We start from the raw sequence: 13,303 nt of genomic DNA, 5'->3' as shown, positions 1-13,303 counted from the left end.
CTAGTGGGGAAAAATGGCCTCAAAACGATCATTCATTCATTCATTCATTCTTCCCACCCATTATACACTGAATATTGTGGTAGGGCAGTGTGGAAAGCAAACCTGACCAATGGCAATGTCAGTGCATTCCAAAAAGCCTGCAACAAGTGTGTGTCCACTCTGAGGAGAGACAGAAAACCATATCTGTCCAACCTCAAAAATGAACTTTCAAACTTGTCTCCCTCCTGTACATTGTACATATATATATATATATGGATATATTGTTATGTTTATGGGGGGTAGGCAATGGAATATAGTAGTCCAGATAGAATTGTATAGGTAGTGTGCTCCGACTGTCGCGATGAAGAAGAAGAACCTCCATGTACCATAAGTAGGGAATCCGTTAGACCGGATGTCGTGTAAAAGTGTACCTTTGTCCCCATGACGAGGGGTGGGGTTATGTTAATTAGTTAGGGATTAAGGGTAATTAATCCCCTGTATGTAAAGTGCCTCTGTACTTTTTCCCATTGCTCCTTATGACACACACCACACCCAACATGCACTCCACACCTAAAATAAACATTAAATAAAAGTAACCAGAACAGAACATTGAACAATAACGCTGGCACCGCCACCTGCCACATCGCAACATCAAGCAGGCAGGTCCGTGAGGCCACGCCCCGAAGAGCAACGATTGGTCCGGTATTGTAGAGTGATGAGATGGGACTCGCTGATAGGGGAACACACGTGGTGGATCGTCGGATGACGTCAGAGCCTTGAGAATAAAAGAATTGAGTCTCGACATTTTGTTATCTTGTGTGGGTACAGTCATTATGAGCAGACGCAGTTTATACATTCTTGCGCGAGGGACATTGAAAAGGAACAGTCGCATATTACCCTCTTACTCTATATATATATATATATATATATATATATATATATATATATATATATATATATATATATATATATAAATATATATATATATATATATCTATATATATATATATATATATATATATACATACACTCACACTACTTGTTGGCACAGATATATTTTTATATAGAATCATAACCCTTTTGCCTGATGGTTTGGCATTGGTATGATGTATCAAAATTATTACCTCTTCCACTGAAGGTGGACACGGATGATGTTGTCACCCTTGTCAGTCTTTTTATTTGTCTGTGCATGAGCAGGATATCTCAAAATGTTATGGATGGATTCGGACGAAACTTGGTGGACAATTTGGGTGTGTGACAAGGACAAATTGATTAGAGTTTGGTGAAGATCTGGATCCAGATACGAGAATTTTAAAAGTGATTCCTCATTGTTGAGATATAGGGCCAAAAACGATATATAACACGATATTGCAAAATGTTTTCGATGGCTTATGACAAAACTTGGTGGATGAGTTGGGGAAGTGACAAAAACAAGCAGATTAGATTTTGATTAAGTTCCGGATCCAGATACGGCCCACAAGTGAGATACAACTTGCAAACTGTTCAGCCTAGCGGAGGTATGCGCTCTACCGAGTGCCATCTAGTTTGTTAATGGATCACATGCTCTGAAAATGGCTCTTTAAATGCATGACGCCATACGAATGAAGTGATCTAATCACCAGGTTCTTGCAGAAATGTAACAACTTTTCAGTAGGTGGTAGTTACACACCATCCAATGACTCATGTATCATCTGCATAATTCACTATTATAGTGTTTGACATGTGCCATGTCGGACGTAGAAAAAAGTGTTGTTTTCACGTGCCAAATCTGTCTTGGATCTAAGAAAAGTCGATGTGTTGTCTTTTGCTCATAGATGAAGTAAATCGAGCTTCTTTGGAGGCAATCCAGCAGGGAATCTTCATGGTGTGTTTGGACCGACGTCTGCACAATGCGCCTGGTGTAGACGACTGGTACTCTACGGCAGGCGAGCACATGCTGCATGGTTGTGGAAGCAAGCAATTCAGCTGTAATCGCTGGTTCGACAAAAACCTGCAGGTGAGTGTGGGAATGTTATTGCATATGTGCACTAAGTTGTGTTGAGCCTTCCAACATCTCCAAACCATCGAAGGAACACCTCGTTGGTTTCACGTAGCAATATCGACCAACTCTTTCCCCACCTTTTTGAGAAAGAAGAAGGTAGTTTGGATATTATACTGTTTAAGACATCAATTGAAGTACAAGACAATAAGGTGTTTACAGAATAAGAAGGCAATTTCATTAGATAACATCCAATGCAAGGTTTCAATCGAAGCACAATTGTTCGCTCCAATTTCATGACGAGTGATCTCACAGGTTCATTCCCATTCCCCCTACAACCTGATATTCAAAAATTATTAAGCAGCATTATTATTAATGGAAATTCACAATATGCCTTTCAATATAACTTAGAAAATCAATTGGTGTAAACTGTATAATCCTGGAAGAGAAAGATACAAAATAATTTTGCTGTCTCTCCTTGAGCATATCAAGTTGCTCAAGTCCTTTTCTGAGGTTGCCTAACTTATGAGGGAACAATGTGATAACTCCAATAATATCATTATATAAAAATTCAAAAATGTAATACAAAATAAATGATAGCATTTAATAATACCCATCATTAATTTCATCGCAATTAATAAAAATCCAATTAAATCCCCCCAATTTTTTTTTTATTAAAAAATGTATTTTTTATTTTTTATAAAAATCTCCCAAAAAATTTTTTGGATACAATGTCTAGGCTCGTGTAAGAGCAACACATAAAACATAAAGATATAAACAGAAAACATATAAAACATGTAATAAAAAGAGTGGGAGACGAGGGGAAGAGATAGGGAAGTCAACAACACCAGAGAGCAGGGACATCGGTCGATGTGTGGAAGGGAGAGGGCTGGGTGGGGAGGGGGGGGGAGGGGTGAGGAGGGAGTGGGAGGGAAGTATGAGGAGGGGCTGGGGGGCATGGGAGAGAGTGGATTTATGTTTGTTATACTTCTATGCACTCATGGACCCACTGGATAAAATGAGTTGAAAGCTGGTGGTTGCACTCAGGGGGTGACGGGAAACATTTACGTGGTAATAAATATTCCTACCCCCAAACTCCAAGCATGTGCTGTATTAACCTTAAAAGAGAACGTAACAAAGCAGAGATGCTGAGCATGGTGAACATTGTGAGATCGATTTGCCAAAAAGCCGTCATAATAATACACCAGAGATATTACAACTCGTAATAAAATACGTCATAGATGTCAGAGAAGTGGCGGTATTAACCCATCTGTAAGAACGGATGCTTTGCTAGTTACTAAAAGTGACACAAAGTATCTGATTCCTTCAAAAGTGGAAAATATTTGGGTATTCCAAATGCTGGGGATTATTTACAAAGAGCCTTACAACTTTGTCAACGTGATCGCAAGTGTCCTATTTAATTAATTGATCAATTAATTAATTAATAATTAATAAGTAATAACTTAATAATTAATTAATTAATTAAATTAATTTGAATTAAATTAATTAATTAATAATTATATTAATTTGTCGAATTTTAAACAGTACTTCATGTTAATAAAAAAGAAAAGAAACACAGGACAGGTAACATATGACGAGTCCTATGGAAGCCAAAACCAGCACAGCATATACACGAACCCTCTATATATGTATGGGAAGTGTAGGGTGAGGGGTGGAAATGGGTAAGCGCAGCAACAAAACAAAAAGGTGAGAGTTTTAAAAGAAAATATAGTGAGGTGGGGGTGGCTAATACAGCAGACGGTCAGCTGGCGATAAGAGCAGGAGATACTATGTTCAGTATGCCACAAATGAAGGGTCTTCCAGAACACCAAGCGTCCTGATGTGCGCTCGTTTTGTTATGTTGTGCTACCTTGAGCCTCCATTGTGTGCTCAATAAGTCGTTGGTATGACTCTGCCGGGGTTCGAACCACGGCCCTCCCAAACTCACAGCGGACGCTGTAACCATTACTCCACTGAGTCTGGTTCAATATTCATTAGCTGTGACATAATTGATGGAGCTTACGATGACAAATACAATATTTTCATATACTGCAGTCTTTAAACCAATTTGGTACCAATTCAAAGTTTTGTGCATATTCATTTGTCAGCAAAATGCATCAATAGAGGGAATGTTTGAATCGCCAATGAAGATAATTGTTTTGCCTCATTCGGTCCTCCAAATATTCACCTCTAACTCAACTTTCGGAGGGAATCCACTTGAAAAGAACCGGCAGAATTTGTTGCATTTTGGTCTTGGAACCAAGCTACATGTGCATTATCTTGACTACATGCTTTATATGACCATGTAATTTGATTTTGGAGCTCAAATATATAGGTTTACCTTACTTTTCAATGTTTGCATTATTTATATTTCTTTAAAAAGGCTTTTCTTAACCAGAGACAGTCAGCGAACCAGAAACTCGTATGCGTATTGATTTCTTTCCAAAGAGGAGGCTGACATTGCTGCACATGCTCTTCAAGTTTTCAGGCCGTCTGACACTTAAGCAATTTTGGGTGGTACCTTTTGATGCCTCTGCAGGTGAAGGCCGCAGTCATTATGATTTTGGGGTGTCTGTCCATCTGTTATGGATTATTATTATTTTGTTTTTTTGTATACAAGATCGAGGCTTGTGTAAGAGCTAACATTGATCACAAAAAGACAAACTGACACATAAAATATTGTCGTGCGACTCCGGTTAACACCAGAGACCGTGGATAGGCCGAAACGGATTTAATGGAGGCGACGCCCGAACATGGATTTGACTATCAAACGCGGGAGGAAGAAGGAAAATTGAAGGCTGCGGTAAAAGCACTTACCTTGGTGAAACGACGGCAGCTGCAGGGAAATTAATGCACGCGACACCGAATTAAAATGTACAAAAAGAAAGATTTATTCACGGACCCGATAACAATGAAACGCGACGGCAATGAAATAAACTAAATTCTATATTGGGATCCCACACACCAGACTCCAGAAACGAGACGAGGGGAGAATTAATAAAAGAACACGTTCATCGTGTAAAATATAATGGGGATTGGCCTTATCTGTCCTGTCGTCTTGTCTTTGGCTGCTGTCCAACATGGCTCCATTTGGCCCCGATGCACCCATGAGGTCCCTCGCTCCAGCACCACAGCACCGAGCACCGCTCCAAGCACAAGCACCGCTCCAAGCACCACGAGGTCCCACAGCAGGAAAAGCACCGCGCGTCCAATGCAGGTTAGCGGCTCCAAGCGAGGTCGATCTTCACACACGATCGGCCTGCCACGTCCCGAAGCAAACGTGCAAGAAGCAAGCGAACTCCACTTGGGCTATGACTCAACTCAACTCGGGCTGCGCAAGACGAAGCGCCGGATGTCCAAAAAGGGCTAGCTGCGCAAACAAGAGCACGAACTGCAAGAGCCGCAAGAGCTGCAAGACAGAAAATGTCCTTCGGTGCGCCCTTAAATAACCTTCCCGCGGTCGTGACGTCAGCCTCGGCGCGCCACCCAATCAGTGCCCTCCACCGACTCGCCGGCTGGAGGTCCGTGCCTACCGCGCTGCCCCTTCACCCGTTCCCTGTTCCATGGTCATAGCACGTGGCACTCGATGTGGCTAGGCCTGTCGGAGGTATAATTGGCGGCCGCCATCATCGGCGGTGCCCCAGCCTGGTTTCCTTGCCTGTTCGTCTTTCACAGTCATGTCAGGGAAGGGATTTATTTAGTGTTGTGCTAGGGACCTATCTATGGTGTCTATGTTGGTGTGCATTGCCATAACGGACAAAGGTTTAGCTACCAGGTGCGACACACAGGGGCGCTACTCTTTAATCCCTACGTTACTTATCACTCGAACATCCTGGTATGCTCACAGGTATACTCTTAACCGACAAAACGCCTACACATTAAACTTATTCCAAGGTAGATTCCTTCCCGCGACAGATGAAGCACGTTACCTACACAGATCTATCTGGCTCTACATATTGCTACCCCATCGACATAACAATATAAAACATATGATAAAGGGAGCGGGAGACAAGATAGAGAGCAGGGACATCGGGAGATCTGTGGGAGTGAGATGGCTTGGTTGGAGGAGGCTTGGGAAGGGGGGGGGGGGGGTGGGGGGGTGAGTGAGGTAAAAAACACATGGACATTGCTCGGACTTCCAGGAAAGAAGACGGTATTTCAAAAAAGTGGATCTGGGGTGAATTAACGGGGGTAGAAAAGATCAAGATTTTGGATGGGGGAAGATAAGATAAGAGATGCTGGTGAACAGGTAAGACCCTTCTCCCTCTCCTTCCCTTTCTTCCTCCGTGTATATATATATAAAGCCCGCATTTGAACTGAACGCTTCAGAGTAAAAGCTTGCTTGGCCTTCCGTGCTGCCCGACGGTATTCACCAAGGGTAGTCACACGACATTTACCACCATAACCTGTGAACCACTGAAGGGATTTCAACTAAATTTGCCACAAGTATAGACTGCAATATAAAGAAGACATTATTCAATTTTGGGTTCAATGGGTCAAAGGTCAAAAGGCGTGTTCCTTTTGAAAATAATTTTTAGCTCACCTGGAACAAAGTTCCGGGGAGCTTATGCAATGGCGCGTCGTCCGTCCGTCCGTAAACACTTGCAACTTCTTCTCTGAAACCATTGAAGAGATTATGACCATACTTGGCAAAAATGATATTTAACTCAACTGGACTATGTCCAGCTGAGTTTTTGTCGACACCCAGTGTCCGTCGTCTGTCTGTCTGTCTATCTACAACAACAACACAACATGCATTTTGAGGCCATTTTCCCTGCTAGAGCGGGGGTTGGCCTTGCGGTCCCCATGACAATCTTCTCCATTTTGCCCTATTTTCTGCATCTCTCCTTGTTAACCCCCTTGCCCGCATTTCTCCTTCCACCATCTTTAGCCAAGTCTTTCTCGGTCTTCCCCGTCCTCTACTTCCTTCTACAAAAATAATAATCAAGAAATAGGGACAGTTTGGAGAAACTTTTGATCCCATATTTTTTTTTCATTGGCACCGTGGTTTATATTATGGGTGCATATTATGTGCATCCATCTGAGCTATCAATTTAGCAATAAGGTTGGAAACTCAGGATTGTTTCTTGATTATTATTTTTTTGTATTAGTGACTATCCCGTAAAACGGGGTGAATAGGGACAGCCATAAAAATCCTATTTATTCCTATTTAACCCATATATGGGGTTAATAGGGACTATAAGTTGCTTTTAAAAAAAACAAGAGAACACTTTCAACCCAAATATCAACAAATCAGTATGGTTATCAATTTTCAACGGAAAAAGTTTCCAAACTTTTTTTCAGTTTGTGTCCCTATTCACCCCATTTTACGGTAGTAGCATCAGCCGACTGTAGAGAAAATACTCCATAATGCGGTCGATTAATCCCTTATTTGCTATTTTGAATTTACATTTGTCAAGAAAGGACTTTGCTCAGACAGAAAATAAATTTGAAAGTGGCATTAAAACCTAGAAACCACTTTGGAGTTAGACTGGGCCCAAGACAGTGGGGGATATCAGAGGATAATTGAGTTCACTAGGCTTGTTTTGAACTGTGATGATGATGTCACTTTGTTCACCCATGTAGTTCATTATAGGCGAGGCTGGTCAGAGCGGCTGCCTTTCTGAACACACGTGCTGTGAAGCTCTAGTTGTGGCCAGACTTTGTGACCACATTTCTCAGTACACGTGAGTATACCAGAGAGAGAGAATACTGATGTAGGCCACACAGACTATTTTGAGCGTTACATGGTTTTGTTAATGTTTTTTTTTCTGTCCGCAGTGATGAGCAGAAGTTTATGGCAGACAGAGCGATAGATCTAGTTGATCCCCGACCACTCAAGTTCAATGTCTCTTTGAAGCTGGCACATTGCATTGAGGTAGCCAAGCAGAACTTGGACAGGTAAGCTATATCGACAGTTAGTTCCGAATAGAATGTCTTCCGAGCCACATTTTTCTTTAGCATACCGATCCCGAGTTATCAATTTTGCCAATTTATTACATTCGTTCTTTTTTTTTTGGTTATTGCATGAAGTGGACAAATCACCTGACAGCAATTGTTGAGTGTGCTGCGTGGGGCACTACCACAATCATTCATTCATTCATTTAATGCCTCCAATGGCGACTCAATGGCCGTCATGTGGCATTGTATTTGTTTGTATGGCCTCACCTCGTTCGTTTTGCTATTCAGCATAGTCATCTGTCCATAATTACTGTCAAATTTGAATTTTCCTGTGTGAATGAAATGTACATTCGATAAAGACCGAGCAAACAACCACACCCCTCCCAAGACAACTGTCCAATCAAAATATGAGGTTTGAAGGACCCGACTACAGAGATCCCACCTGTGTTTCTGCTTGCTTAAAGTTGCCATGTTGCAGCCTACTCTGTATAGGCCTCGCATTAGCCTCTGCCCTTGCTGGTATTCAGTACATTACACGTATTGCCATTGCATAGCATCATTCTTGCTATTGTATTTTCCTCAATCCTTTCTTGAGGAGGTTATGATACTTTACCATGGGCCTTGTAGAGGCCTTTTTGTGTTGCTGTAACCAAGCAGCCTTGGCTGTATTTTGTTTAATACACATACACATTATATAATTACAGCCTCCCCCTCCACCCCCAACCTTCTCCCCCCAAAAAGTCACTTTGTGCTCATCAATGCAGTCTTTTTAAAAAATGAAGAGAAACAGTATCCTAAGCTTTGAGGCCTAGTTCTCTTGTAACAGAGAAGAGCACATCTACAAGCGGAGGATGTCAGAAGCACAAGCCCAATCATCTTACAAAACCAACCACTTTCTTCTTGAGCAGCACTTGGAGGTTAAGTGAGTGGCATGGCAGAGCTCTATTTGAGAAGCTTGAGATTCTCCTGGTAGTATACATCAGGGTGTTGGGGTGTTCACTGGGGTAGCACCTTTGTCCTCTGGCATGACCGCACTTTTTATAGTGATTCCTAGTGCACTGGTCCCCACACTGACACCCAGATCTCTCCTCTGGCTCCAAGTAGCTATCTGTGCATGGTAGCGGCTGGCCACACTGCGGAAAACAGCTCCGTCGTCAGGCTAAATTAGGAGAGGTCATCATGCACAACATGCGATCATCACGCACACCCTCACTCATACCCAGCTGTGGTATCCCGCATTGCACGACCCCACTTTGCGCAGATTCACTTTAGCGCAAAGTCAATATTCAGTTTCTAATTGCCTAAAAAAAATAACAAAAATAAAAATTAATCATTGAAATTCATGAAGCGAGTCAAAAGTTCCAAGTTTAAATGTAGCCTACTGCCTCGAATGAAAATGCGACCACTAGTGTCGACATCTCTGGCAGCCAATCGGAGCCCTGTGTGATGGACAAAGGTGAGCTGTCTGTGTGATGGACAGAGGAAAGCAGAAGGCCAGTACAAGAAATACAAGGATATCGTCAACAACCATTTTATAAAGTGCAAGATCTCCACCAGCTTATGCGGGCAGATGACCCAAGATCGCCGTACCTGATGTGCTGCTTGTAAAAGCAGGGACTCTAGTTTTGGAGTAGAACACTTTAGTCAATACAAAGAGTGGGAGGAGGCCAGGCACCACTGCCGCAGCAACTCCAGCACTTTATAACCAGGTTGGGAATGTGAGGTTTGCCGTCGATTGTCTTTCAAGGGTTGACCTCTTCAGCTACATCAGGGCTCAACAGCGTTAACTAACTAGCTGCACCTCATTTTCCCTGACACATGATAATGATTGGCATCATCGTCGTCTCCATGGACAGATACTAATAGTCGTCGTAGTAGTAGTTGTATACAATGAAGGATATGTTGATGGCTCCTCCCATCTCCAAATCCCACCTCCCACTCTCCAACCCTCCCTCCCGCAGTCTGACTTTCATTAATTTCGTTACAGACATAACTAGATGGTATTCATAGAATACTTACCCTGCGCAGTCAACTTGTTGCGAGCCAACTCCTCTGTTTTTGAACATTAAAAAAATTTGATCCAATATGGCTGCCAGACCACGCGAGCGATGACATCATAAATTTATATTCTCTAATATAATTGTTGCATAGATCACGCTCAATACATTTCAAACTGATCAGACTAAGCGTTGTACCTGTCGAATTATGACGTCATAATTATGGTACCAATGACGTCATCGTTAACAACACCTATTCCCCATATGGAGTTCTTTACAATGAGCCACGTTTAAATTTTTTCCATGCAGCGGTTTTGGAGATATAAAGGTGCAACATATTTCGGTTTTTCGAAGATGGTGCCTGTATCACATGACCTATGACATCATGATTATCATTAAAATATTCTAAAGGAGGAGGCGCTCCTATGGTGAAAATTTTGTGTCCATCAGATCAACAGTTGCTGAAAAAAATTAATAATGATCGGATGGATAAGTTATATTTGTTGATATAGAGGTGCGATCTTTTTCCAAGGTGGCGCCTGTACCACGTGACCTATGACGTCAAAATAATCATTAAAATATTCTACAGGAGGAGACGCTCCTATGGTGAAAATTTCATTTCGATCGGACCAACGGTTGCCGAGAAAATGAATTTTTAAAATGCAGACACGTACGGCACACAGCACACGCACGTAAATGAATGCTTAACCCCGCTTGTCGCTTCGCGAGCGCAGGGTAACAAAGCATCCCTGTAATGTTAGTTGCTTTGTCAAACCTGCTCTCAGGTTATGATTACTAGCTATCTCCACCATTGACATTATTATTAACCCTCTCCACTTTAATTTTAGCCTGTGCTTCTTCCCAAAGGATTTTGTGTAACACTACAGCAGGTGGCAAGATTACATATGGTGGCAACTGCGCTGAAACATATGGCTGTCATGTGACTGACTCCAAGCCTTCGGCTTGGTAATTGCCATGAAATGTCTTGATTACACTATTTAAATAAAGCAATATAAATATGCTGTTTAACGTCACCTGATTGAATTGTGTTTACGACAGTACTAATGCAGATGGGTACATTTGCCTGTGTTTGTAGCCTCGTGAGAGACGTGGATTTGGAATTCTTGCCATTTACTGCTTTTGGAAAGAATGTTCCAAAAGGCATGAAGATGAGTCCAGATGCCTTCATTCAGATAGCACTGCAGCTGGCAAGTTACAGGTGTGTTGCCGTTTAACCCACTGAGTGCCATTGCCTAATCGGGCCATATTTAACAGGTAATAAAAAGATTTATTTTTAATGTAAAAGGGTGTTGGGATGGTATGCCAAAAAGTATGGAAGCAAGGTACGAGTGGTCACAATACATTATAATTTATTTATTTATTTAGTTTATAGTTGTGGTGGAATCGAACCCAGGCGAGACAGCTCATAAAGGTAAGTGCACTACCGTACTTCTGCTCCATTCTGTTAATTTTTTTCTTTTATTCTCTATTTTGATAAAACAAATATAGCCAGTGCAGGCCCATTTGTGTTCTCCAGTGCATTCACGTTAGCCTTCCATTGACATTATACCCTCTCATCTACTTTCTGAACAATCCTCTTGAAGAAATTCTGTCACTCAAGGTTTTGGGTCTCACTATCTGCCATGATCTTTCCTGGGAAATTCACATTTCCAAGCTGGCCTCCAACGCTAGTCGCCGACTGGGCATCCTCCGTCGTGCGAAGTCCATTCTAGGCACTTCTGAGCTCCTCACCACATACAAAGCTTTCATCCGCAGCTTGATGGAATACTGCTCTCCCCTGTGGGCTGGTGCTCCTGCCTCACACCTAGCTCGGCTTCACGCAGTTGAAACCAAAACATTCAGAATCATTGGAATCTCCCACGATGAAGCTGATTCTGAGGACCTTTCTGTCTTCTACTGACTCCTCTCCGGCCTTGCTCCCCCTGCTCTGTCTGTGCTCTGTCCCCCAAATATTCTTGCAGGATGCACAAGATCTGCCAGCAACCCTCTTCTGGTTAAACTGCCAAAATCAAGACTCTCTACTCACCTTCACTCTTTCATTCCTCTTTTCCCCGCCTCTGGAACAAACTCCCTCACTCCCTTCAATCCCACTCCTTCCTCCAGTTCTTTAAAACAGCTGTTCACCATCATCTCTTATGTTCCCCCATCCAAAATCTTGATCTTTTCTACCCCTGTTAAAACACCCCAAATTTACCTCTTTCAATCCCCAACTTCTTTCCTGAAATTCCTAGAAGTGTTAGTTTGCTTTATACCGTGTACCCCTCCCTTCTCCCCCAGGCCTTCCCCTTCCACAGATCTACCGACGTCACTGTTCTCTTCTGTTGTTGTGCTCGTATGCTTCCCTCTCTCCACCTCTTGTCTCCCGCTCCCTTCATTGCATGTTTTCATGTTAAATGTGTTAGCTCTTGCATGAGCCTCGATTCTGAATACCAAAAAAAAAGCCTAAGATGTCTCTCCTTTCCCCTCATCCTTTAACAGCTTCCCATTCTGATATCACTGGAGTGATTCTCACAGCCCCCTCTCAGTTCTATTTCTCTATCAGTCTCAATTCCCCTTGATCTGAGCTCCTCTTATTTGCCTCTTCTCCTCTTAGCCCCACGTCTGCAATACTGTTCCAGAATTTGTTGTTATACGTAAGTAGTGAGCATCGTGAGCATTCTGTTCCACCAGACTGCATGGGAGGGTGTCACCAACTTATGAGAGTGGCTCCCTTCGTCTCTTTCACCAAGGGCGCACAGACACCATCCGCTCTGCCTCACCTTCCTCCGCTGCCTTTGTCAAAGCCATGGACGCAACGACTGTCAGTGTGAGTTGCTCTTCGGGATTGTTGAATTGTGCTCACAAAAACGAAAAGCAGCAATAATAACAATTGGACAAATTTTGCTGAACCACTTTGTATCCGTGATGGTAATACTGTAGTAGTACTGTTGAAGCATTTGTAGAAGCGGATGATTGACTCGTACTGTTTGCTGGTGCGTCTTCATAGTCTGAAGAAAAGGTTCAGCTAATGAGACGAGCCGTCCAGGCACACATAGACTACACAAACTGGGTGAGTCTTCTATGTACGTGTAAGTAGAACAATGGTCTGCTCAATTGTAATAGCGCAATTATGTTGATGCTCTGTTGCGATGAACCTCTCCGTAATATCCAGAAGGTAATGTCCACATCTCATCTGACCAGGTGAGTCATGGACAAGGTGTGGACAGACATCTTCTAGGCCTGCAGCTTCAGGCAATGGAACATAAGTTGGAGCAACATCCACTCTTTCGTGATCCTGCGTTCACCATGGCCAGTCGCTTCAGACTTTCCACTAGTCAGGTGTGGATTATTCTCGTCACCTGTTATTTTAAAAACCCATTTGCTTTGAAAGGATGTCATCGTCGCTAGCTGTTGGTTTTCTTTAACCCACATATTTAAACAGCCAGCC

General features: G+C 42.6%; 1 protein-coding gene across 2 annotated transcripts in view; it reads left to right on the top strand.

Annotated features, from left to right (window-relative positions):
• LOC137432754 (carnitine O-acetyltransferase) overlaps positions 1 to 13,303 on the top strand; it is a 73,124-nt gene that overhangs the window by 55,743 nt on the left and 4,078 nt on the right. For both annotated transcript variants that reach the window (XM_068124920.2, XM_068124922.2), the window contains exons 7-13: positions 1,794 to 1,975; positions 7,544 to 7,644; positions 7,739 to 7,858; positions 10,952 to 11,074; positions 12,547 to 12,682; positions 12,863 to 12,925; positions 13,057 to 13,194. In XM_068124920.2, the coding sequence (XP_067981021.1) occupies positions 1,794 to 1,975; positions 7,544 to 7,644; positions 7,739 to 7,858; positions 10,952 to 11,074; positions 12,547 to 12,682; positions 12,863 to 12,925; positions 13,057 to 13,194 (863 nt within the window). The remainder of the gene's footprint in view (positions 1 to 1,793; positions 1,976 to 7,543; positions 7,645 to 7,738; positions 7,859 to 10,951; positions 11,075 to 12,546; positions 12,683 to 12,862; positions 12,926 to 13,056; positions 13,195 to 13,303) is intronic.

The sequence above is a fragment of the Myxine glutinosa genome, chromosome 8, assembly GCF_964187855.1.
Source record: "Myxine glutinosa chromosome 8, kmMyxGlut1.1, whole genome shotgun sequence".
NCBI classification, from domain to species: Eukaryota; Metazoa; Chordata; class Myxini; order Myxiniformes; family Myxinidae; genus Myxine; species Myxine glutinosa.
This window is presented reverse-complemented; position numbering and strand designations above follow the sequence as displayed.